Source organism: Mustela nigripes, chromosome 1 (genome assembly GCF_022355385.1).
Source record: "Mustela nigripes isolate SB6536 chromosome 1, MUSNIG.SB6536, whole genome shotgun sequence".
In the NCBI taxonomy this organism is placed as follows: Eukaryota; Metazoa; Chordata; class Mammalia; order Carnivora; family Mustelidae; genus Mustela; species Mustela nigripes.
In genome coordinates, this window is record NC_081557.1 from 161,726,523 (window position 1) to 161,751,124 (window position 24,602).

Consider the following 24,602-nt stretch of genomic DNA (forward strand, 5'->3'; position numbering starts at 1 on the left):
TATCATCTTTATCCATTCATCTGTTGATGGACATCTAGGCTCTTTCCATAGTTTGGCTATTGTGAACACTGCTGCTATAAACATTGGGGTGCATATGCCCCTTCGAATCACTACATTTCTATCTTTGGTGTAAATACCCAATAGTGCAATTGCTGGGTCATAGGGTAGCTCTATTTCCAACTTTTTGAGGAACCTCTGAACTGTTTCCATCCTGCAACAACAGTTTGCATTCCCAGAAACAGTGTAGGATGATTCCCCTTTCTGTGCATCCTCACCAAAATCTATCATTTCCTGACTTGTTAATTTTAGCCATTCTGACTGGTGTGAGGTTATATCTCATCATGGTTTTGATTTGTATTTTCCTGAGGCCAAGTGATGTTGAGCATTTTTTCATGTGTCTGTTGGCCACTTGGATGCCTTCTTTGCGAAATGTCTGCTCATGTCTTCGGCCCATTTCTTGATTGGATTATTAGTTCTTTGAGTGTTGAGTCTGGTAAGTTCTTTATAGATTTTGGATACTAGCCCTTTATCTGATATGTCACTTGCAAATATCTTCTCCCATTCTGCCTTTCGTCTTTTGGTTTTGTTGACTATTTCTTTTGCTGTGCAAAAGCTTTTTATCTTGATTAAGTCCCAATAGTTCTTTTTTTTTTAAATTAACATATAATGTATTGTATCAGGGGTACAGGACTGTGATTCATCAGTCTTACACAATTCACAGTGCTCACCATAGCACATACCCTCCCCAATGTCCATCAACCACTCCATCCCCCCCAACCTCGTCCACTCCAGCAACCTTCAATTCATTTCCTGAGATTGAGAGTCTTTTATGGTTTGTCTCCCTTTTGGGTTTTGTTTTGTTTCATTTTTCCCTCCTTCTCCTACAATCCTCTTGTCTTGTTTCTCAAATTCCTCCTATCAGGGAGATCATATGATAATTGTTGACTTACTTCACTTAGCATAATACCCTATAGTTCCATCCACATCATTGCAAATGGTAAGATTTACTTTTTTAATGGCTGCATAATATTCTATTGTGTGTATGTATGTATTATGTACGTGTGTGTGTGATACATATACACATATGTGTGTGTATGTGTGGGGGGTATGTATGTATATATATATATATATATATATATATATATATATATATATATATAAAACATTGGGGTGCACATGCTCCTTCAGATCACTATATTTGTATCTTTGGGGTAAATACCCAGTAGCACAATTGCTGGATTGTAGGGTATCTCTATTTTCAACTGTTTTCCAGAGTGGCTGCACCAGCTTGCATTCCCACCAACAGTGTAGAAGGGCTCCCCCTTCTCTGCATCCTCACCAACACCTGTTGTTTCCTGACTAGTTAATTTTAGCCATTTTGACTGGAGTGAGGTGGTATCTCATTGTGGTTTTTATTTGTATTTCCCTGATGCCAAATGATGGTGAGCATTTTTTCATGTGTCTATTGACTATTTGGATGTCTTCTTTGCAGAAATATCTGTTCATGTCTTCTGCCCATTTCTTGATTGGATTATTTGTTCTTTGGGTGTTGAGTTTGATAAGTTCTTTATAGATTGTGGATATTAGCCCTTTATCCGATATGTCATGTGCCATATCTTTTCCTATTCTGTCAGTTGTCTGTTGGCTTTGCTGACTCTTTCTTTTGCCTTACAAATCTTTTTATCTTGATGAAATCCCAATAGTTCATTATTTCCCTTTCTTCCCTTGCCTTTAGCAATGTTTCTAGGAAGAAGTAGCTGCGGCTGAGACCAAAGTGGTTGTTGCCTGTATTCCCTGTATTCTCCTAAGGGATTTTGATGGATGCCTGTCTCACATTGAGGTCTTTCATCCATTTTGAGTTTATCTTTGTGTTTGGTATAAGAAAATGTTCCAATTTCACTCTTCTGCATGTGACTGTCCAATTTTCCCAACACCATTTGTTGAAAGACTGGTGTTTTTTTTTCCATTGGACATTCTTTCCTGCTTTGTCAAAGATTAGTTGACCATAGAGTTGAGGGTCCATTTCTGGGCTCTCTATTCCATTCCATTGATCTATGTGTCTGTTTCTGTGCCGGTACCATACTGTTGGTTTTTTTTACATATATATTTTTATCTATTTGACAGAGAGGGAGACAGCAAGAGAAGGAACACAAGCAGGGAGAGTGGAAGAGGGAGAAGCAGGCTTCCCACTGAGCAGGGAGCCATATGAGGGGCTCAATCCCAGAACTCTGGGATTGGTTCATGACCCAAGCTGAATACAGATGCTTAATGACTGAGCAATCCAAGCACTCCAGTACTGTCTTGATGATTACAAAACTGTAATAGAGCTTGAAGTCTGAATTGTGATACCACCAGTTTTGGTTTTCTTTTTCAACATTCCTCTGGCTATTCAGTGTCTTTTCTGGTTCCATACAAATTTTAGGATGATTTGTTCTAACTCAAGGAAAAAAGCTGATGGTATTTTGATAGAGATTACATTAAATGTGTAGATTGTTTTCCTTTATGGTATCACTTATCTCTTGAATTCTCCCCTCGTGATCCAGTAATTGTTAATCCCTCTTTTTCGCAGCTTCTCTATTTTTCATCATTTGGTCTTCTGTATCACTAATTCTCTTCTGCCTCATTTATCCTAGCAGTTAGAGCATCCATTTCTTATTGCACCTCATTAAAAGCCTTTTTATTTCAACTTGGTTAGATTTTACTTCTCCGGAAAGAGATTTTATACTATCTTCTATGCTTTTTTCAAACCCAGCTAGCGTCTTCATAATCATTCTGAACTCTGGTTCTAACATTTTACTAATGCCCATATTAATTAGGTCCTTGGCAGTCAGTATTGTCTCTTGTTCTTTTTCTTTTCTTTTTTTTTTTTTAAATTTTATTTAGTTATTTGACAGAGAGAGATCACAAGCAGATGGAGAGGCAGGCAGAGAGAGAGAGAGAGGGAAGCAGGCTCCCCACCGAGCAGAGAGCCTGATGCAGGACTCGATCCCAGGACCCCAAGATCATGACCCGAACCAAAGGCAGCGGCTTAACCACTGAGCCACCCAGGCACCCTTCTTATTCTTTTTCTTGAGATGAGTTTTTTTTCATTTTGTCATTTTGTCCAGAGAATAGATGAATGAGGGAAAAAAATGCTAAAAGGGTAACAACATCCCCAGAAAAATGTGGAAATCAGAAGATTTGCAAATCTTTTAAACAAATCAGAAGAAACCTAAACCCAGAGGAAAAGGAAAAAAAAAAAGAAGAGAAAGAATATGATCAGGACCATGAAGAGAACAGAGCCACACACTGGATTTGAGGTGTATTTTGGCCTGTTAGAAGAAACTGCCTCCCAAAATTTTAAAGAAAGAAAAACTATATATCTACATGCATGAAAATAATGGTAAATACAATGAAGGGATGGAAATGACTATAAAAATGAAAAATTTTAAATATTTTTTAAAAAGGAATTGGTAAGATCAGAAGTTGGTTGAAAAAGAAAGAAGAAAACAATTTTTTTAAAAAGGAGAGAATGTTATCAGGTGGATGAACAGACCAAAGCTATAAACTAAGTGATTTAGGGTATATTTTGGTCTGTTAGAAGAAACTGTATCCCAAAATATTAAAGAAAGAAAAACATATATATATATATAAAATAAGGTTAAATACATTAAAGGGATGACTATAAAAATGAAAATTAAAAAAGACTTTTAAAAGGGAATTGATAAGAAGTTGGTTGAAAAGGAAAGAAGAAGAATTCAAAAAAAAAAGAAAGAAATATAGAAAACTTTAAAAATTGACTTCAAAAGAATAAAGAATTATGGGGGGAAAGCCATGAATTCTATGTGCTGTATTCTCCTAGCACTGGAGTTTTGCAGTTCTCATTAATCAGTAAAGTTGGTCTTGGCTGGATGTTCTTACTGATCTTCTAGGGGAGGGGCCTGTTGCAGTGATTCTCAGATGTGTTTGCCCCAGAAGGAATTGCACCACCCTTGCCAGGGGCCATGCTATGTAATCTGCTCGGGATTGTTCTCCATAGGTTTTGTTCCCTGAAGGCCTTCCACACAGCTTTAGAGGACAAGAATAAAAATGGCAGCCTCCCAATCTCTAGCCCTGGAGGAGAAGAGAAATCGGGCCCCCACTCCTCACTGCTCTCTCAGAGAAAAGCAGTAAATCACTCCTTAGTCTCTGGCCACACTCTGAGCTTACCCAGCCTGTGACCAAGCATTTCTATCTCTGGCACACAGCACTATTTGGAGTTTTCAAACCCAGCAGATTCCTGTAGCATGTTCCCACACCACTCCTCTGGGGAAGGAACAAGAGTCTCCCAGGATCTGCCCCTTGTTGGGACTCTGCTCAAAGAGCAGTGGCCCAACTATGCCATGGATCACAGTTTATGGCAATCCCAAGTTGAGAGCCCACTTCTTGGTTCACTCTTTGCAGCCCCCTTCCCGACTCCAATACCTGGGTGTTCTGCTGCACTCAGGTACCCTCAGTCTTTCTACGACCCCCAAGAGTCCTGAGACCACACTGTCCCAGCAAGGGTTCCACCCCTCACTTAACCACTGGAATGACGTCCCTCACTAAGCAGACTTCTAACTAAAAGTTCCAATTTTGTGCTCTGCTAATTTATTGCTTGACCATCCCACCACAGTCTATCTTCCCAAATATCACCTCAAATTCACTTCTCCAAATGTCCTACCTTCCAGAAAGTAGTTACTTTTCTATTCAAAGATTTGCTGTTATTCTTTTCTTTAATCTCCTGTTGAGTTCATGGGTATTCAGAATAATTTGATAAATATCTAGCTGAATTCCTGGGACCAGACAGAATTTAGGTCTCCTACTCTTCTGCCATCTTGCTAGCCCTCCCCTAATAGTTTGGTTTTATACTCAGATTAATTTTAAACATTGTTTAATGCAGAGGAGGGACTGGGAAGAATCTCCCGTAGCTCTCCATGCCCCATGTCTGGATTCTCTAGAATCAAAAAATTATCAACTGAGTAATAGTTGGTGAATTCAGAAAAAGAAAAATTCTGAAAAGAATTCAGAAAAAGAATCTTATTAGTTTCAATTTAAAGTCACCATATAATCATTTCAAAGACGATTCATAGTAATAATGGTTGGCATTTGATAGATCCAATAAGATCTTTTTTTTAAAGATTTTATTTATTTGGGAGAGAGGAAATGATGAGAGAGAGAGAGAAAGGGAACATAGGGAAGGTGAAGAAGCAGACTCACCACTAAGCAGGGAGACCAACCTGGGACTCAGTCCCAAGACTCCAGTCTCCAGGATCATGACCTGAGCTGAAGGCAGATGTTTAATCTAGGCTGAGCCCCCAGATGAGATTTTTTAAGTCACTTATTTACCAACAGACCTTTTCTCATGGTATACACACCATATGTTCATAATCACTATTAACTGAGCCCATCTCTAGTTTGAATCTTAATCAGGTGCTTTCAGCTTTTAAGAAATACACAAGAGGTCTTCTTTTAAAAACTGAGTCAAAATTATATTCTTAGGTAGCCAATCCACTGCCTGATAACTATTTTAATAAGACCATAATTCCTGTTTAAAAAGAGTTTGGATCTATAACAAAATTTAATGATTTTGCAAAAACATTAGCATTTCAAGTTAGATAAAAAGTAAAAGCATGGTAAAAGAGAAAATCTCCTCAAATCTTGATTCTTTGAAAGTCATTACTGTAGTCTCTATGATCTTACATTTCACACAGTAATTTGAATTTATATTGAACTTCAACAGAAGATAGCAAAATTAATCTGATTTTTTAAAAACTGGTAGAAATTAACCAGCACTTTTCTAATTACTCATATTTCCTAATTATCAATTCTACTGATTTTACCAGAGGTTATAAAAGGAACTACAGGGTCAGATAAAGGACCCAAAAATTATATTATGAGGTAATTATACATTTTATATGAAAACTATGAGACAACAGCCTTCCTACTTCTTGAGTCCTATGCTTTTGTCTATATGGTGTGGTTATTTGATGAATTACTACATTGCCACCAATTGCCCAACAATACAGAATGCAGTCTCATCGGAAGTGTGAGGCCATCTACTGAATCAATCTGATATCCCATCATACAGCTCTAGTGAAATGTATCTCTCAGATCAAAAATCAAACCTAATTTGGACATCTATTAGTAGGCCCTGATAGTGAGAAATATGAAGGAAACTATTTATCTGGATCCAGGGAAGAGATCTCCACATCTAAGTCTTATATAGCAAGGAAAAAGATGGTATCAGCCATGCATAAACAGGTCACAAACTAGAAAAGAATTAGAGCCAGAAAACATAAATGAAATTTGAACTGACTCTTTGGGGTGGGATTCATTTTTGGAAAAAGGATAGGAACAAAATAAGGTTTGTGACTTAATAAGCTAATTATCTATCAAAGAATCAGAAACTTGTACTTTGTAAACTTCATTCTTCCGTGTCTTTTATTTTCTTAATTCCCCTTAAATTGTGGGAACTTACTTTTGAAAAAAATTAGCACACTTCAGATATGCTAGAGGAGACAAAGAAAAAAGTGAATTTGCCCATAACAAGTCAAGAGCTGGAGAGGCAAAAAGAATACTCCTATCCTCACTCCCAACTTTGGCATACTGGTGACAACCATAATCAAAGTGAGATAACCATAACAGAAACAGAGAAATAGAGAAGACTAAATTGGGGCACACAGTTTTAACTCCCAAATGTTTTGCTTTTATAAGAACTTCAAGTATTACATACAGTGGAAGCAGGCCTTCACAACTACAACCACATTTTCAGTCTTCTCAAATTTCATTTGAAGTTTCCAAATATTTACTAGGTAATTGCTAATAGAAAGGAACATTTCAACCTATTCTCAAAAAAAAAAAAGGTATAAAATAAATTGTTAAATACTGGCATTAATTTCCAATAGGATTATCCCCTTAATTATTATCAAGCATATTAATTATTTGTATATTAGTATGATAACTATTGTCACATGACAAACATTTTCTAATTCAGTCATTTAAAATAACTATGGACTTTCTTTTTTAAATAGCATGATAAACTTACACTTCTTGGAACTTTAAAAGTTCTGCAAGATATGGTCCACATATACAATGTAATATTACACCTCCATCAGAAAGGATGAATACCCAACTTTTGAATCAACATGGATGGGACTGGAGGAGATTATGCTGAGTGAAATAAGTAAAGCAGAGAGAGTCAATTATCATATGGTTTCACTTACTTGTAGAGGATAAGGAATAACACAGAGGACACTGGGAGTTGGAAAGGAGAAGAGAGTTTGGGGTAATCAAAGCGGGAGACAAACCATGAGAGACTGTGGACTCTGAGAAACAAACAGGGTTTGGGAAGGAAGGGTGCAGGGGGATGGGTGAGGCTGGTGATGGGTACTAAGGAGGCCATGTATTGCATAGAGCACTGGGTGTGGTACATAAACAATAAATCTTGGAACACTGAAAAAATAAAATTAAATTTTTAAAATAGGATCATAATAAGCTTAAAGGAAGAACTTAAAGGAAGAAAATATAATTCTGATTCTAAAAAACAAACAAACAAAAAGAATTTAGCCTAAAACAACCCAAAAAAATCAACAGCAACTGAGTAAATAAGGCACAGTCATTTTTGAAACCAAGGAAATCAGTCTTCTCCTGGCATTGGCTTATAGTTTTAAGAAGAAACAGAAGGGCGCCTGGGTGGCTCAGTGATGTAAAGCCTCTGCCTTCAGCTCAGGTCATGACTCCAGCGTCCTGGGATTGAGCCCTGCATCGGGCTCTCTGCTTATCAGGGAGCCTGCTTCCTCCTCCTCTCTCTCTCTGCCTATCTCTCTGCCTACTTGTGATCTCTGTCAAATAAATAAATAATTTTTTTAAAAAAAAGAAAAAGAAGAAGAAACAGAGAATACTAGAACTCTTTTTCTTAGATTGTCCATTGTATTAAAAATGTACATTTCCTAGTTCCTTATTCTTGAAATAGAAGAAATGTACCCCAATTTGGAATAAAATAAAACCTGGTCTAAGTTGTACTTTACATTATTTTATATGTGGAATTGACTAAAATCACTATTATTATAATATTCCAACATCCTGATATTTGTCATACTTAACAAGCTTGAAATCTGCTTATTGTGTATTTTATTCCATTCCCCTCTTGGAATAGTGGAGTTACAGCAAGCCCATATACCCATAATATGCTGGCCATGGGCCAAAGAGTAGAAGCAGGAGTGACACTTCTAATGATGACATCTCATTACCCATTACTATTTTTTGCTTTTTGTCCTCTAGGTGCTAGTATTCTGTAAGTTTTAAGAACCCATAAAAGAGACATAAACGTTCCACTGAATTGGAAGTTGAGACATCAACTGGCCATTCCAGGTTCTGTGTGCTAGAAAGCAAAATAAGGAGTATATTGGCTGAGGTGATTAACCCTGACCAGGACTGAGAAACAGGACTAAGGAAAGCCATGCACTGCGGTAGGATGGAACACAGAGAAACCCTGCAGAGCTTCCTCAAACTATAATGCCCACTGAAAATGGTAAGAGCAAGTTTATTTAAAGGTTTGAGAAGGAAGCCTGTGACTCAAGAGCTCAGACCCCTTAGAACTAAAGATTCTGGTTACCACATCAGGCTGAAAACTCCACCTGATCAAGTCCCTCTAAAGAGACAGGGAACACAGAATGAGTAATGAAAAAATCTTATCTATAGCTTCAGATCAATTACATAAACTAACAAGTCCCCATCTGCATTTCCTTGTTTCCTACATCACTTTCTTTCATTTCCCCTCTCCTTTTTTCCCTCGTCTATTGTAAAATGGCAACACTAATAATGGATAAAAGTTATAAGATGCTACCTATAATTAACCACTATTCTAAAATGCTTACTGATGAATGTAACTCTTAGAAAAAGTCCACAGGGGCTCCTGGGTGGCTGGGTGGATTAAGCTGCTGCCTTCAGCTCAGGTCATGATTTCAGTGTCCTGGGATCGAGCCCTGCATCGGGTTCTTTGCTCAGCGGGGAACCTGCTTCTCTCTCTCTCTGCCTGACTCTCTGCCTACTTGTGATCTCTCTCTCTGTCAAATAAATAAATAAAATCTTTAAAAAAAAAAAAAAGAAAGAAAGAAAGAAAGAAAGAAAAGAAAAAAGAAAAGGTCCACAAACTTAGTACCCCTAGTATCCCTAAAGCTCAAAGAGATTAAGCAGTTAAGATTAAGTCTACCTATTTGGAAATCTGTCTGAACTAGTATGTAGCAGAGACAGATTTCAAATACCGGTTGTCTACTTTAGGAGCCCACACTACTAACCATTTCTTTATAGTATCTCATGTTATACTTACTTATATTTAACCTATAGGTTGCAGAATAATGGAACAGGAATGTGAAAAAAACAAAAGTAGAAATGGCCTTAATCTAAAGATCCATTTGGTAGTGACAATGTAATATCATCTCTCAATGCAATAGCTAGACCTCAGTTTAGCTTCTTTGGTGAAGTTATATTTGAAAATTATACATAAAATAATTGTGTTTTTTAAATAGGATATGTGGAAAGAAGAATTATATGCATATGTAGTACACATGAGAGAGAAGAGAACTGGGCAGTCAAGGGATAAACTGTAATGGTAATCTATTATTTTTTATCTGTCCAGCATCCCATCCATTATCTTCCCATAACAGCATCCACATTCACCATTGTTGGGGCAATCAAACCTCCCCTATACTTTGTGGTTTTAGAGAAGCTTCCAAACACAGGATTCCCTATCCCAGGAATGACTGGACCAAACAGATTCTCCCTACTAAGAATTTTAATCCTAAATAGAGTGACACATAAAAAAATGGAAGGGCGTTATAGAATTAAGTTATCTAATGGCAGTTCCTGATTGCAGCTCTTACTATTGAAATACCTGGAATTGTCTAAGTCCTGTCCTTCCTTAAGACTCAACTATACAGGGGCCTGGGTGGCCCAGTGGGCTAAGCCTCTGTCTTCGGCTCAGGTCATGATCTCAGGGTCCTGGGTTTGAGTCCTGTATCTGCATCTGGCTCTCTGCTCAGCAGGGAGCCTGCTTCTCCCCACCCCCGCCGTCTCTCTGCATACTTGTGATCGTCCTCTGTCAAATAAATAAATAAAATCTTTTTTAAAAAAGGACTTAACTATACAATTAATCCTTCAAGCCCATAAGCCACCCAAATACCTTTCCTACAAATACTATTGTAAATCTAGTATCACTCTTAAAAATCTATTGTTTCTAAGCAAAATCTCCTGATAGAATGGTTGCTATTACCAACTCAGGAAGTCTAACGCAACAATTAAGTTATCAATGATAGCACCTGGGCTTCCAACAAAGGAAATAAAGATCTGCTAAGCTCAATTAAGAGTCATGATGTATGAAGGCAAAATGAATGTGAAAAGGGTAAAAGATGATATTCACAATTATGAAGATATTGTTTCTAAACATGAATGGATCATCAAAGATATTCTGGTCATAGACTCTCAAGACTGTTTAGGAGCCAGATGAGGCAATGAAAGTAGCTATACCTTAAGAATATGCACAAAAACTATTTTTAATTCTATTGCCATCCTCCATCTACATATCTTGATCATCTGCACAGCTCTCATGCGCCATAATTCATTCAATAGTCCTATTCTCCCACTCAAGAATCCCAAGAACCATGAAGAACGTAACAGTGTTTTATGTCTTATAGAATACATGGAACAATGAAGAACATCCAACCAGGCAATCAACAATAAACACTTTTAATTTTCTCATATTCTAATAACAAAATATAGATTAAAAGGAGAAAGAAGAGGATATGAAGGGAAAAGAAAATATGACAAATGACATATTAGTCTAGGAGAGGAGGAAAGTATAATTCTTATTAACTCTAACAACTATAATAACTGTTATAAATTTACCTGTGCTTCTGAAACATTATAGTGCCCCGGCCCTGGAACAGCTTTCTCAGTGTTAGAGGCAACAGTAAAAGTACTTTCTCTGGCAGCCAAAGAAAGGAATGGTGCATAGCCACCTATAAAAGTAAAATCATATCACTGGAAGATAAGATAGGGTCCCAGTGATTTCAGAGAAAAAGGATTCAAAATATATAAAATCATTTAGTAACCTCAACTGTGGAGACTATATTATCAGAACACTATATTATCAGAACACTATATTATCAGAATACAGCCACGGAAGTTGCTGTATTTTTTAAAATTCTGATTAACAGCAGAACATTTATTAACATATATTAAATAAAAGAACTTACAGAACTCAAAGTCCCAAACAGAAAAAATACTTAAAGAAATAAAAAGCAAAAGCCTTTTTTTCTTCTAAGAATATTTGGCTAAGATGAAAACAACAGTTATGCTTAGCTAATAAAATATTTTCATCCTCAGAAGACCAGCATTTTACATTTTGGAGCAACATCTATTATTTATAGAGAATAGCATATATAAAGTTGTGGCAACAACTTAGACTGAAATAATTTAAAGTGACTTTACAGCAAGTAATTAATAATGTCTCTTTGCTTTGGTACATAGTTGATACTTGGTAAGTATTTCTTGACTGCCTGACCCCAAAGGTTTACAAATCTAAGATACAAATTTCTTTGGAACAAATAATCATAAAATTAGACAAACCTGATAAACTTAGTAGACAGACTTAGTCTTCTGAAAGACTGATTAAAAAAAAAAACAAGAACTGTATCAAGAAAATGAGTATAATTTAAGCAACACAAATATCACAAAAGATATGGGAGAGAGCAGAGCAGTTATCTTTAATGGGTAATAAAAAGAATGAAAGTGAGGGAACAAAATTTGTGAGACTCTTATACACTAAAGGAAAATGTACACTACTGTCAGAATATATGGCAATAATTACTACAATTTAAAATTTACTAATCTGGGCTAATAATAACAATCTTCCTGAAACAGGAAATAATGTGTTTCTTTTGAAGTCCACATTCACTAAAACGCAACTGAAATCAAGAATTAATTCTTTGTTATATCACTAAAAACCAACAAACTATGAAAGAGAAAAAGACAAGAATGGATCAGAGAAAATCTTCAGAAACAACCACAAAACAAAACAAAAAAAAAAAAGATGGCAATAAATATATATCTATTAGTAATTACTTTGAATATAAATTGACTAAAAACAGTTTAGTCAAAAGACATAAGGTGACTGACTGAATAGAGAAAAAACAAGACCCATGTATATGCTGTCTGGAAAAGACTCACTGCAGACCTAAAGACACCTACAGATTGAAAGGGAGGGGGTGGAAAAACATTTATCATGTAAATGGATATCAAAAGAAGGCCAGGGTAGCAATAGCTATATTGTACAAAATAAGCCTGTAACAAAGACTGTAACAAGAGACAAAGAAGGACACTATCTAATAATAAAACAGACAATCCAACAAGAAAATATAACAAATATGTAGGCACCCAACATAGGAGCACCCTAATACATAAAACAGTTAACAACAAGCATAAAAGAAATAATGCATAGTAATATAATAATAGTAAGGGACTTTAACACCCCACTTACACTGATGGACAGATCATCCAAACAGAAAAACAATTAAAAAACAGTGACTTGAATGACACACTGGACCAGATGGATTTAACAGCTATATTCAGAACATTCCACCCTAAAACAGCAGAATACACATTTCTTTTAAGTGCACATGGAACATTTTCCAGAATAGATCATATATGAGGCCACAAAACCAGTCTCAACATATTTTTAAAAAAAAATCAAAGTCATACTATGCTTTTTTTCCTGACCACAATGTTATGAAATTAGAAACCAATCATAAGAAAAAAATCTAGAAATAGCACAAATACAGGGAGGTTAAATAACATGCTATTAAACAATGAATGGGTCTACCAAGAAATGAGAGAAGAAATCAAAAATTACATGAAAATGAAAATGAAATGGTCCAAAATCTTTGGGATGCAGAAAAAGTGGTTCTAAGAAGGAACGCCATAGCAACACAGGCTCACCTCAAGAAGCAAGAAAAATCTCAAGGAACCTAACCTTACACCCAGAGGAGCTAGAAAAAGAAGAATAATCAAAATCAAAACCCAACAAAAGGATGGAAATAATAAAGATTAGAGTAGAAATAAATGCTATAGAAACTGAAAAACCAAAAGAACAGGTCAATGAAAACCAGAGGCTGGTTCTTTGAGAAGAAAAAAAAAAAATCAATAAAATTGAAAAACCTCTAGCCAGAATTATCAAGGAAAAAAAAGAGAAAGGACTCAAAAAAAAAAAAAAATCACAAATGAAGAGAAATAACAACCAACACCACAGAAATACAAACAATTATAAGAGAATATTATGAAAAACTATATGTCAACAAATTAGACAACCTAGAAGAAAAGAATAAATTCCTAGAAACATAAATACAAAAACTAAAACAGAAAGAAACAGAGAATTTGAGCAGACCCATAACCAGTAAAGAAATTGAGTCAGTATTCAAAAACTCCAAACAAACGAAAGTCCAAACCAGATGGCTTCAGAGGGGGATTCTACCAAATTTTTAAGGAAGAGTTAATACCTATTCTTCTCAAACTATTCCAGTAGGAAAACTTACAAATTCATTCTATGAAGCCAGCATTACCCTGATACCAAAATCACCACAAAAAAAAGAGAGAGAGAGAGAGAGAGAACTACAATCTCTAATGAACATAGATGTAAAAATCCTTAAAATACTAGCAAACTGAATCCAACAAAAAAATCGTTCACCACAATCATGTGGGATTTATTCCTAAGTTGCAAGGGTAATTCAGTATTCAGAAAACATTCAATGTGATACATTATACCGATAAGAGAAAGGATAGGAAGCATATGATCATTTCAATAAATGCAGAAAAGAGCATTTGACAAAGTACAATATCCATTTGTAATAGAAGTCCTTAACACAGTGGGTTGAGAGGGAACATATCTCAGTCTAAAGGCCATATATGAAAAATTCACAGCTAACATCATCCTTAATCATGACAAATTCACATCTCTCCCCCTAAGGTCAGGAACAAAACAAGGATGTGTACTCTCACCACTTTTATTCAATATATACTGTAATCTTAGCCACAGCAATCAGACAATACAAAGAAATAAAAGGCATCCAAATTGGTAAGAAAGACATAAAACTTCCACTATTTGCAAATGACATGATACAATATATAAAAAATCCTGAAGACTCCACAAAAAAACTGGTAAAACTGATAAGTGATATTCAGTCAAGTTGTAGGATACAAAATCAATCTATAGAAATCTATTGCATTTCTATACACCACTAATGAAGCAACAGAAAGAGAAATCAAGAAAACAATTCCATTTGTAACTGCACCAAAAATAAGATACCTAGGAATAAACTTAACAAAAGCAGTGGAAGACCTGTACTCCAAAAACTATAAAACACTGATTTAAAAAAATTGAAAATGACACAAAGAAATGGAAAGACATTCCACGCTCATAATTGGGAGAACAAATATTGTTAAAAAGTCTATGCTACCTAGAGCAATCTATACATTCAATGCAATCCCTATCAAAATGCCATCAACTTTTTTCAAAGAGCTGGAACAAATTATCTTAAAATTTATATGGAAGTGGCCACAGCAACTTCTTGCTAGGCATGTCTCCGAAGGTAAGGGAAACAAAAGCAAAAATGGATTACTGGGATTTCATCAAGATAAAAAGCTTTTGTACAGCAAAGGAAACATTCAACAAAACCAAAAGACAACCAACAGAATGGGAGAAAATATTTACAAATGACATATCATATAAAGGGCTAATATCCAAAATCTATAAAGAAGTGATCAAACTCAACATCCAAAAAAAAAAAAAAATTCCAATCAAGAAATGGGCAGAAGACATGAAAAGACATTTCGGCAAAGAAGACATCCAAATGGCCAACAGACACATGAATAAATGCTCAACATCACTCGGCATCAGGGAAATGCAAATCAAAACCAGTGAGATATGACCTCACACCAGTCATAATGGCTAAAATTAACAAGTCAGGAAATGACAGATGTTGGTTGGCAAGGATGCAGAGAAAGGAGAACACTCCTACACTGTTGGTGGGAATGCAAGCTGGAGCAACCACACTGGAAAACAGTATGGAGGTTCCTCAAAATGTTGAAAACATAGCTACCCTATGACCCACAATTGCACTACTGGATATTTACCCAAAGCTATAAATGTAGTGATTCAAAGGAGCATGTGCACCCCAATGTTTACAGCAGCAATGTCCACAATAGTCAAACTGTGGAAAGAGCCCAGGTGTTCATCTACAGATAAATGGATAAAGAAGATGTGGTATCTATATACAATGGAATACTGCCCAGCCATCAAAAAAAAAAAAAAAAGAAAGAAAGAAAGAAAGAAAAAGAAAAAAAGAACTCTTGTCACTTGCAATAACATGGTTGGAACTAGAGGGTATTATGCTAGGGAAAAGAAGTCAATCAGGAAAAGACAGTGATCATATAATCTCACTGATATTTGGAAATTAAAAAACAACACAGAGGATTATAGGGGAAGAGAGATAAAAATAAAAGAAGATGAAATCAGAGAGAGAGAGACAAATCATGAGACTCTTAAGCATAGGAAACAAACAGGAATGCTGGAGGGGAGGAAGATGGAGAGGATGGGATAACTGGGTGATGGACATTAAGGAGGACACATGATGTAATAAGCACTGGGTATTATATAAAACTGATGAATCACTGACCTCTACCTCTGAAACCAATAATACATTAAATATTGATTGAATTTAAATAAAAATTATTTTTAAAAGAACACTAAAATATCTTTATAAATATTCTCCATGTGTTCAACAAAGTAGAAGATCAACAGGATGAGGAAATAAAGGGAAGATATAAAAATACTGAAATCAAACTTCTGTAATGAAAAGTACACTGATATGGGGCACCTGGTTGGCTCAGTCAGAAGGGTGTGCAACTCTTGATCCAGGGTCATGGGTTCAAGACCCACATTGGGTATAGAGATTACTTAAATAAAAACCTTAAAAAAAAAAAAGTACACTGATAGAGTTAATGACAAATTTATGTGAGTTAATAAAAGATTTTTTTCTCAATTCTTAATCTCTTTAAAAATAACTACAGCAAAGGGACGCCTGGGTGGCTCAGTTGGTTAAGCAGCTGCCTTCGGCTCAGGTCATGATCCCAGCATTCTGGGATGGAGTCCCACATAGGGCTCCTTGCTCGGCGGGGAGCCTGCTTCTCCCTCTGCCTCTGCCTGCCATTCTGTCTGCCTGTGCTCGCTCTCTCTCCCTCTTTCTCTCTCTCTCTGATAAATAAATAAAATCTTTTAAAAAAATAACTACAGCAAAAATAATTTCAAATTATTGTGACATTATAGCATATATAGAAGTAAAATATATGACTACAATAGCACAAAAGATGAGATGGGAGAAATGGAAGAACGCTCTAGTAAGGTTCATATACTAATGTGAAGTGGTACACTGTGATAGGTTAGAGATGTATATTGTAAATCTCAGAGCAACCACTAAAAAATAAAGCAGTATAGCTAGTAAAGCAATAGTCAAGGTGAAAACAAAATCATTAAAAAAATTAAAAAACAACTAAACTCATTCAACAAGGTAGGGATAAAAAAAGAAACAAAGAAGAGATAAGATAAAAACAAATATCAAGAGATTAAATTTAAACACAACGATACTGATAATTAAATTAAATAGAAAAGTTCTAAGTACCCCAATATAAACAGCAGAGATTGTCAACTGGATAATAAAATAAGACCTAACTTTATGTTGTCTACAGATAACCCTCATAACACATAAAGACATAAAGTTAAAAATAAAAGGATGGAAAAGATTCACCATGCATCCATGAATCAAAGGAAGCTGGAGTGACTATATTAAAATCAGACATAGCAGATTTTAGAACAGTGAATACTAGGGATAAGAGAGACGTTGCATTATGATAAAGGGGCCATTTCATCAACAGGATTTAGTAATTCATAAAGACCAGCAAAAAAACGATTGCCATAAAAATCAGAACAGGGCTCACCTGTAGGGGAGTGAAAGAAGGATAATTAAAAGAGAAATTGGGCAATGTTATGTTTCTTGAGTATTTACTTTTGATGTTATAATTTTTATGAAATTTTCTACATAAGTGTTTAATCTTTCAAGTAAAGGGTTTTGGGTTTTTTTTTTTTTTTTAATTTAGGATCATACAACATGAGGTAATGTGAGATAAATATGAAAACTAAGAAAACTAAGTTCAGACTAGCTCTTAGGCAGCTGTCCTAATACCATGGCAGAGAATCTAACTGAATCTACCTAAACAAGTGTGAAATTAATTGCAAAATACTGAAATTCATAGAAAAATAGAAAAGAAACAACAAACACTCAATAGCCCCATCTATTCAAGGAAGCCAGTACTCAAAAAATCTTCAGTGAAGCTTTCCAAAATTAATTATATAGAATCTTTCATCAATAGGCTAAAAGTGTACATGAAATACTGACCTCAAGTAAAACCACAAGAAAAACAAAGTGTTTATACTGATTAGCTCCATGAAAGAAGGGACTTGTCTGTTTTATTCACAATTGTCTACATAATGTTTACATTTAAAGTGGCTAACTGTTCTAGCATGCTCAGGACATAGAACTTTCAGTGCTAAAACCACGTTCCCATATAAATTAAGATGTTTGACCACCCTATCATAGTGCCCTGCATACTAATCAATAAATACAGAATTCATAGGTGATAATCTAAACTATACCTTTAGTCATTCATTTAACAATAGTGAATGCTTTATTGTGTGTGGAGAGATGCAGTGAGGGTATAATAATGAATAAGCTAAAACTCTGGCTTCTAATAATGAGAAAACCAGAATAACAAATAATAATACTACAAACAGTGCTGCCAATAATTAAGGTATAAAATATAGGAGAAGATGGTTCTGGGGACTTAGGGTTAGTGGAGTGTGAGATAAAAGGTTTGATTTGGGACATATGGATATACCGGCATGTGAAGTGCCAACTACAAATGATAAATCAAACTGTCAGTCAGAAAGAAGAAATTAGGAATACAGGAGAAAGAAAGATTTGAAAAGAAAGAAATAAGTTCAGTCTGGGAAATACTGAGTTTGAGGCACCAACAGCAGAAGATAAATCAAACTGGCATGAAGCAATAAAAGTTAATCCATTCTGAGAAAGAAGGTGGGCAGCATGTGATTAAAGGGCAAGTTCCATAGCCACAGCTACAGCCTCAAAACAAAAGGGTCATTCTTCATATAAAAGCAATAACTAGACCTCTGAAACATACTCATCTTCAGCGATAACATATACAGCAATCACATATATATTGTTTATTTAAAGACAGATTGCATTCCCTGAGGTGGTCTCCCTAAATTCTGACTGGCTAATAAGATAAATCATTATTGGTGGCATAAGCTCATGAGCATGAGTGCAGACCATGGACAGCTCATGCCTCTATAGCAGGTAAAGCTAACCACTCCTCCACCAAAGAAGAAATCTGGGAAAGACTATATTTAGGAGCTAGTGATACCCAGCTTAGATAACTAATATAGAACCAATATAGATAATTAATATACAGCTGATGTGGGTGCCATTTATTATGTAAATCAAGTTCAAAAAGCAATTAAATTCTCCTTAGCATAATATGCCAGGAGATGTCAGATTACTAAAAAGACTATATTTTTATCATATTTGACTAGGCTGGTTGCATCAGGAGAAAATTTGCTTTGATAAGAAAAAATATCCTTCCTTCTTAGATAAATGCGAGAAAATCAGGAATAGCTCTCAATAATCTGGAATTGGAACATCCAGTCTCTCTCCTACTTGTGAAATCGGAGCAGCTCAGTGTGTTCTTTTTAGGCTGCAAATCCTGGGTTGAAAAGAGTCTCTCTGATTAAATGGCTGAAGGCTGAGGCAATGAAGTTTACAGATTGGGGTGAAAAGAATTTCCTGAGGAAAATGTGAAGATAATAAACTGGAAGATTGACCAAGAAGGCTACAGTAATATGAGAGTGGTAATTAGGAAGGAGAAAAGTTAGAAATAACAAGTATTTGCATCTTTCTTATGAAGATCTAAGATTATAAATTCCTTTGCTCTACTGTGGTTCAAGGTAACAAGTTATATAAAGTCCTAACATCTATTCTACCTACATCATTCTCTATAAAAATCTACCTGACCCTTAATTGAATTAACTGTGTATATTTCTCCATAGACCAGTGTGTCACTGATCTTAAAGAAGGGTAAAACAAGTGAACCTAGGAAAGATATAATAGCTACTTTTAAATTATCCAGTAGAGAAATAATACCTGTACCTTCTATTAATTATTACCATGTTGTCGCTAAGTATTACTAAAATAGGGCTCCATAGGATGCAGCTGCTTTTCTTTGCTAAGCATAGAATCTCCTAGCTTCTTTCACAAGTCAGCAAGGCAAAATTCTATAAAACAGTAAAAGCAGGGTCTTGCAACACTCCACTTACTGCTTTCTAAGCAGAGTTCACATAAGTCATGCAGCGAGTTTTTAATTCTGCTTTGTGTAGCCCATTAAACATTTTTTTAAATTTTATTCCAAGAATTACTGTTTGTTATTTTTTAAAATTTAAAAGCTGATGGGGCGCCTGCGTGGCTCAGTGGGTTAGGCTTCTGCCTTAGTTCAGGTCCTGGTCTCGGGGTCCTGCGATGGAGCCCTGCATCGGGCTCCCTGCTCAGCGGGAAACCTGCTTCTCCCTCTCTCTGCCTGCCTCTCTGTCTACTTGTGATTTCTCTCTCTGTCAAATAAATAAATAAAATCTTAAAAAAAAAATTTAAAGCTGAGAGTAACAAGATCATGACTATTGCCCCCAAGAGAATCACAGTTAGTGTGGCAGCCAGATAAGTTAACAGATAATTAAGATAGAATATCAAAGTCCTATGAAAGAGTCATTAAGGAGTCAAAGAAAGACTTGAGAAATAGTAGAGTCAAAGAACAATTTCACTTTACCTGAGTCTAAGAGTAAGTAGGACTCAGTGAGGTTAGGAAGGAAGAACAGCATACTGGGCAAAGTATCAGCAGCTACCAAAGCATGGAGGTGAGTGAGCATGAATTTCTAGAAAATGCAAAGTTGAAACTACTGAAATGTATGTGGGGTGAATGTTGGGTATAGGTGAGAGAGAATGTGAGAAGCTTACTACCATCCAAATTATAGTTTTTCCATTGTTAATCTGCATTCCTCTGTTGTTACACTGTATTTTTAAACAAATGCCATTACTGTGTTTACATGACCGATGACATTAGGGTAGTAGGTTGATTTAGGTTTCTCTGGAGTGCAGAGTTGTCATTGTTTTAATTTTTTAATTTTGCTGCTTTTCAGCATCGATATCAATATCAAGGTTCTTAGAGCCTATGCGTATATTTAATACAACTGAGTTGTTATAAACATTAACTTCCCTAACAATGTACTCACCACCAACCATAACCCAAAATACTTATCCTGTGATGCTTTTCAAGCCTTTTTTATTTTGACACCGCTGAACACGGTCTTTAATTTGTTACACTTATTAAGGTACCATTGTGTTTAACAAGTACACAGAAGCGAGCTTGGCTGAAAGTGAGGTGTCCGTCACGGGAGGCTTGCCTTTCCCTACCTCTTACCTGTTGCCTGCTGCTTCAGGAAAGGTACCTGGTAGGATCCAGGACCCACATGCTCCTCAGTGCTGCCACCTTCAGCCAATCTGAACCAGCGGGGAGCTCGATCATACATAATTCTGGGAGGGAGGGGCGGAGCGGGAGAAGCCGCCGCTGCAAAAAGGGTAAAAACAAAGCCACTAGAGGCGAGGAGCAAAAGGAAGCTGACGACGGTCTGAAGAGGGTCGAACAGAACTTGAATAAATGGACGAGCTAACCACAGACGCTGTCTCCCTACCCGCTCACTGGGGTCAGATTTTTCTCTAGGTCAATTTAGAACCCCGTGGTACAGTAAAAGGGAGGGCGACCAGGAATAAGACACCCCTCACAACCATCTAACTGTTCACCAGGCGCAAACTGAAGTACTCCGCTAGGAAAGGAGATTAAAAAGTAGGCGCCGGACTCTGTACTTCCGGTCTTTCCTCCGCCCATTTCTCTCCGCCCCGGAAGTCTCTAGGAGCGAGGGGGCGTAGGACTCCTCCCCCGCCAAGCTCTCGGAGCACGCGCACTGAGCTGCGGACGGCCCGCCTTGCTCCGCCCTTCGCTCACCGCGTACTCAAAAGGAGAGCCCAGGTCGTCTTGCGGCGCCAACGGCTTTAAGGTTTGTGCTTGTCGGAAGAGCTCTAGAAAATACGTTAGAAGGGGTTAGAGCTCGCTTGACCATGATCTCTTTCTTCTAGGAGCCAGTTAGAGCGGCGGGAAAGACATAGCAAAAACTGTGAAAGAAAAAACCATTCTCTCCGCAGAGCCTGGGTTCCGCAAACTCAGCCCCCCCAGCTACTACACCTACATGCGCACCCACAGAGGGAAAACACCTCTGGCTCTATCGTACAGAGAATCCCAAACCTCGAAGAGAATCTCAGGAAGTGGTGGTGACAAGAAACAGGGAACCGGAGGAAAGAGAGGAAAAGCTCACCAAGAGAAGCAATGCAAAGGCCGGTGACAGAAAGCTCTGTTTGTTGTCACATGCCAGGCAACGGCAACAGCGTCTCCTCACTCTGTTTATAACCAACGGCTTGAAAAGGCCCAGTCCACCCACCCCCACCCCAACCAATGAGACTCTTAACCTCAGGTAAAAGGAACCTGGCTTGTGCAATGGTCTTGAGTCTGTGTCAGAATCCACCTTAAAATGTCCTCTGGCTGTTTTGTTTTTTTCAAAGACTTTATTTATTTATTTGACAGAGATCATAAGTAGGCAGGGAGGCAGGCAGAGAGAGAGGAAGGGAAGCAGGCTCCCTGCTGAGAGCCCGATGCTGGAATCAATCCCAGGACCCTGAGATCATGACCTGAGCCGAAGGCAGCAGCTTAACCCACTGAGCCACCCAGGCGCCCTGTTTTGTTTTGTTTTGTTTTGTTTCCCCAGCAAGAAGCCCTTCCACATTCTAATTATCTTTAAAGGCTTAAATAGATACTCTCTTGACCATGCCTCACCCCCAATGAGCTACAGTACTTTAACTTGTATCTACTACAAAGTTTTCTGTTTTGTTTTGTTTTTAAGATTTTTATTTATTTATTTGACAGAAGTAGGCAGAGAGGCAGGCAGAGAGAGAGGAGAAAGCAGGCTTCCCACTGAGCAGAGAGCCCGATGTGGGGCTCGATCCCAGGACTCTGGGATCATGACCTGAGCTGAAGGCAGAGGCTTTAACCCACTGATCCACCAAAGTGCCCCTCTACTACAAAGTTTTATATTAATGCTCTGCAGAACACGATTTGATACCCAGTTCTGTGGGTCATTTGTTATGACAGTCGTTCCATAAAAGTGAGATGTTTCCATACAAAGCTGTATGCTTCTACAGGATATATCTGTAATATGTTTTTTCTTTTTCCTACTCAGTATCTAGCTGAATAATCATTTACTTAAAAAACAAATTGGCAGGGGCGCCTGGGTGGCTCAGTGGGTTAAGCCTCTGCCTTCCGCTCAGGTCATGATCTCAGGTTCCTGAGACTGAGACCCTCGTCTGGCTCTCTGCTTGGCAGGGAGCCTGCTTTCCCCTCTCTCTCTGCCTGCTTCTGATCTCTCTCTGTGTCAAATAATTTCTTAAAACACACACACACACACACTGACAAATGCATAGAGATAGAGACAGAGATATATAGGCATATACTATAGACTGCTGCGAGGCTGTGGTGATACAAAAATAGGACAAGTTCATTCTCCATTCTGTAAGGAATGGAGAAAGAGATGTGTATCAGCGGTAATATGAGGTGACAAGAGAGATGTATAAAATAAAAATATATATATTGCAGGACTTTAGAAATTGCCTCTTCCTCCTAAGAAACTAGATGTTGATCCATAATTCTTTCTTGTGGACTTGTTTCTCCTTGCATGCTTGCAGAAAGCCTCATAATTTCCTCAAAGTTATTTAAGCCTTATTTTCCCAATCTTCCACAGATAACCCATTGAGATCTAGAACCCATTTACTACCGCATTTTACAATACAGATGAAAAGAGAAAAATCTGTATGCTTTGGAGGATGAGCCAGTGGTGCTGTAAATTAGCTTTCTATTGGTGGACATTCCTTAGGGACTTCATTTTCCCTTAACCCAAACAAGAATAGAAACCCAGACTGCAATTTGAAGTCTAGGCCATCTTTGTAGTAAACACTGGTGTGGACTGACAACCTCCTTCTGGCTGTTCAAGTCTGTTTTGGCCTTGATTACTCTTTCCTTGGATATATTTGGGTTTGAGATTGGGAATGGAAGTGATAAAGAAAGGTTTATCTGCTTTTTCTCTGATCTGATTTTTGGCCAGTGAGCCTAACCTAATTTAGGCAGAAGGAGTTCTTCATACGGTTTATCCTAGCTCATTTGCAGATCTCTAAACAGGACTTAGTGACCTTAAAACCTTTGTACCAGGTACAAATACAGTGTTTTTCTATCTTGCCTGTTTCCTCAGTGCATGTTCTTTTCTCAAGGACCTCATAGAAGGGTAACTGATGAATGGTACTATAATGGTGCTGGGTCTTGTGGTCAGATCTATCTAAATAACACAGCTCTGGGGGCTCCTGGGTGCCTGAGTCGTTAAGTGTCTGCCTTCTGCTCAGGTCAAGATCCTGGGGTCCTGAGATTGAGCCCCGCCTTGGGCTCCCCATTCAGTGGGAAGTCTGCTTCTCCCTTGTCACTCCCCCTACTTGTGTTCCCTCTCTCTCTCTCTATCAAATAAACAAATAAAATATTTTAATGAATAAAGAAAATCTTTTAATAAATAAATAACACACCTCTGTATCTAAATAAAGATACACCTTCAACACTCTTTATAATTTTGTAATACTTGGTGTCTCTCAGAATCTCTATTCTTAACACAGAGTCTTTCTTTAAAAGTTTTTAAAGAAAAAGAAGTTTTTAAAAGTTTTTAAAGAAAATCCTTCCTCTATTTCCTTAATCACTGTAGCTGTTCTACCTTTCCCGGCTATTATTTCTTTCTTACGATTCAGTAACAAGAATGGTACACCATATTTTGGGATTGGAAAATCTTTTTAAAGGAGAACAGTAAATCTTTTCATTATCTCTCATTGTAGTAAATATTTCCTGAATAGTTTTAAATGAGTGTGCTGCAGAAAAAAATAAATACATTAACATAGAATTATAATTACATATAAAGACGAAATAAAGAATTTGACTCAGCACTTCTCAGTTCCTGCAAAATAGTCTTAATGCTAATTAACTACCCTATACAGGGCGCCTGGGTGGCTCAGTGGGTTAAGCCACTGCCTTCGGCTCAGGTCATGATCTCAGGGTCCTGGGATCGAGTCCCACATCGGGCTCTCTGCTCAGCAGGGAGCCTGCTTCCTCCTCTCTCTCTGCCTGCCTCTCTGCCTACTTGTGATCTCTGTCTGTCAAATAAATAAATAAAATCTTTTAAAAAATAAATAAATAACTACCCTATACAGTTATTTCCACGGTATTAGTAAGAAATGGAACCC

The 24,602-nt window shown here is 37.1% G+C and overlaps 1 protein-coding gene across 1 annotated transcript in view; it reads right to left on the reverse strand.

Annotated features, from left to right (window-relative positions):
- The window catches only part of LOC132026775 (sperm-tail PG-rich repeat-containing protein 2-like), a 36,075-nt gene extending 15,033 nt beyond the window's left edge, over positions 1-21,042 (reverse strand). Inside the window, exons 1-2 of the mRNA XM_059415069.1 lie at positions 20,647-21,042; positions 10,903-11,015 (exon numbers count right to left, since the gene is read on the reverse strand). Of these exons, the coding sequence (XP_059271052.1) occupies positions 10,903-11,015; positions 20,647-20,755 (222 nt within the window). The 5' untranslated portion in view covers positions 20,756-21,042. The remainder of the gene's footprint in view (positions 1-10,902; positions 11,016-20,646) is intronic.
- Positions 21,043-24,602: the final 3,560 nt, after the last annotated feature.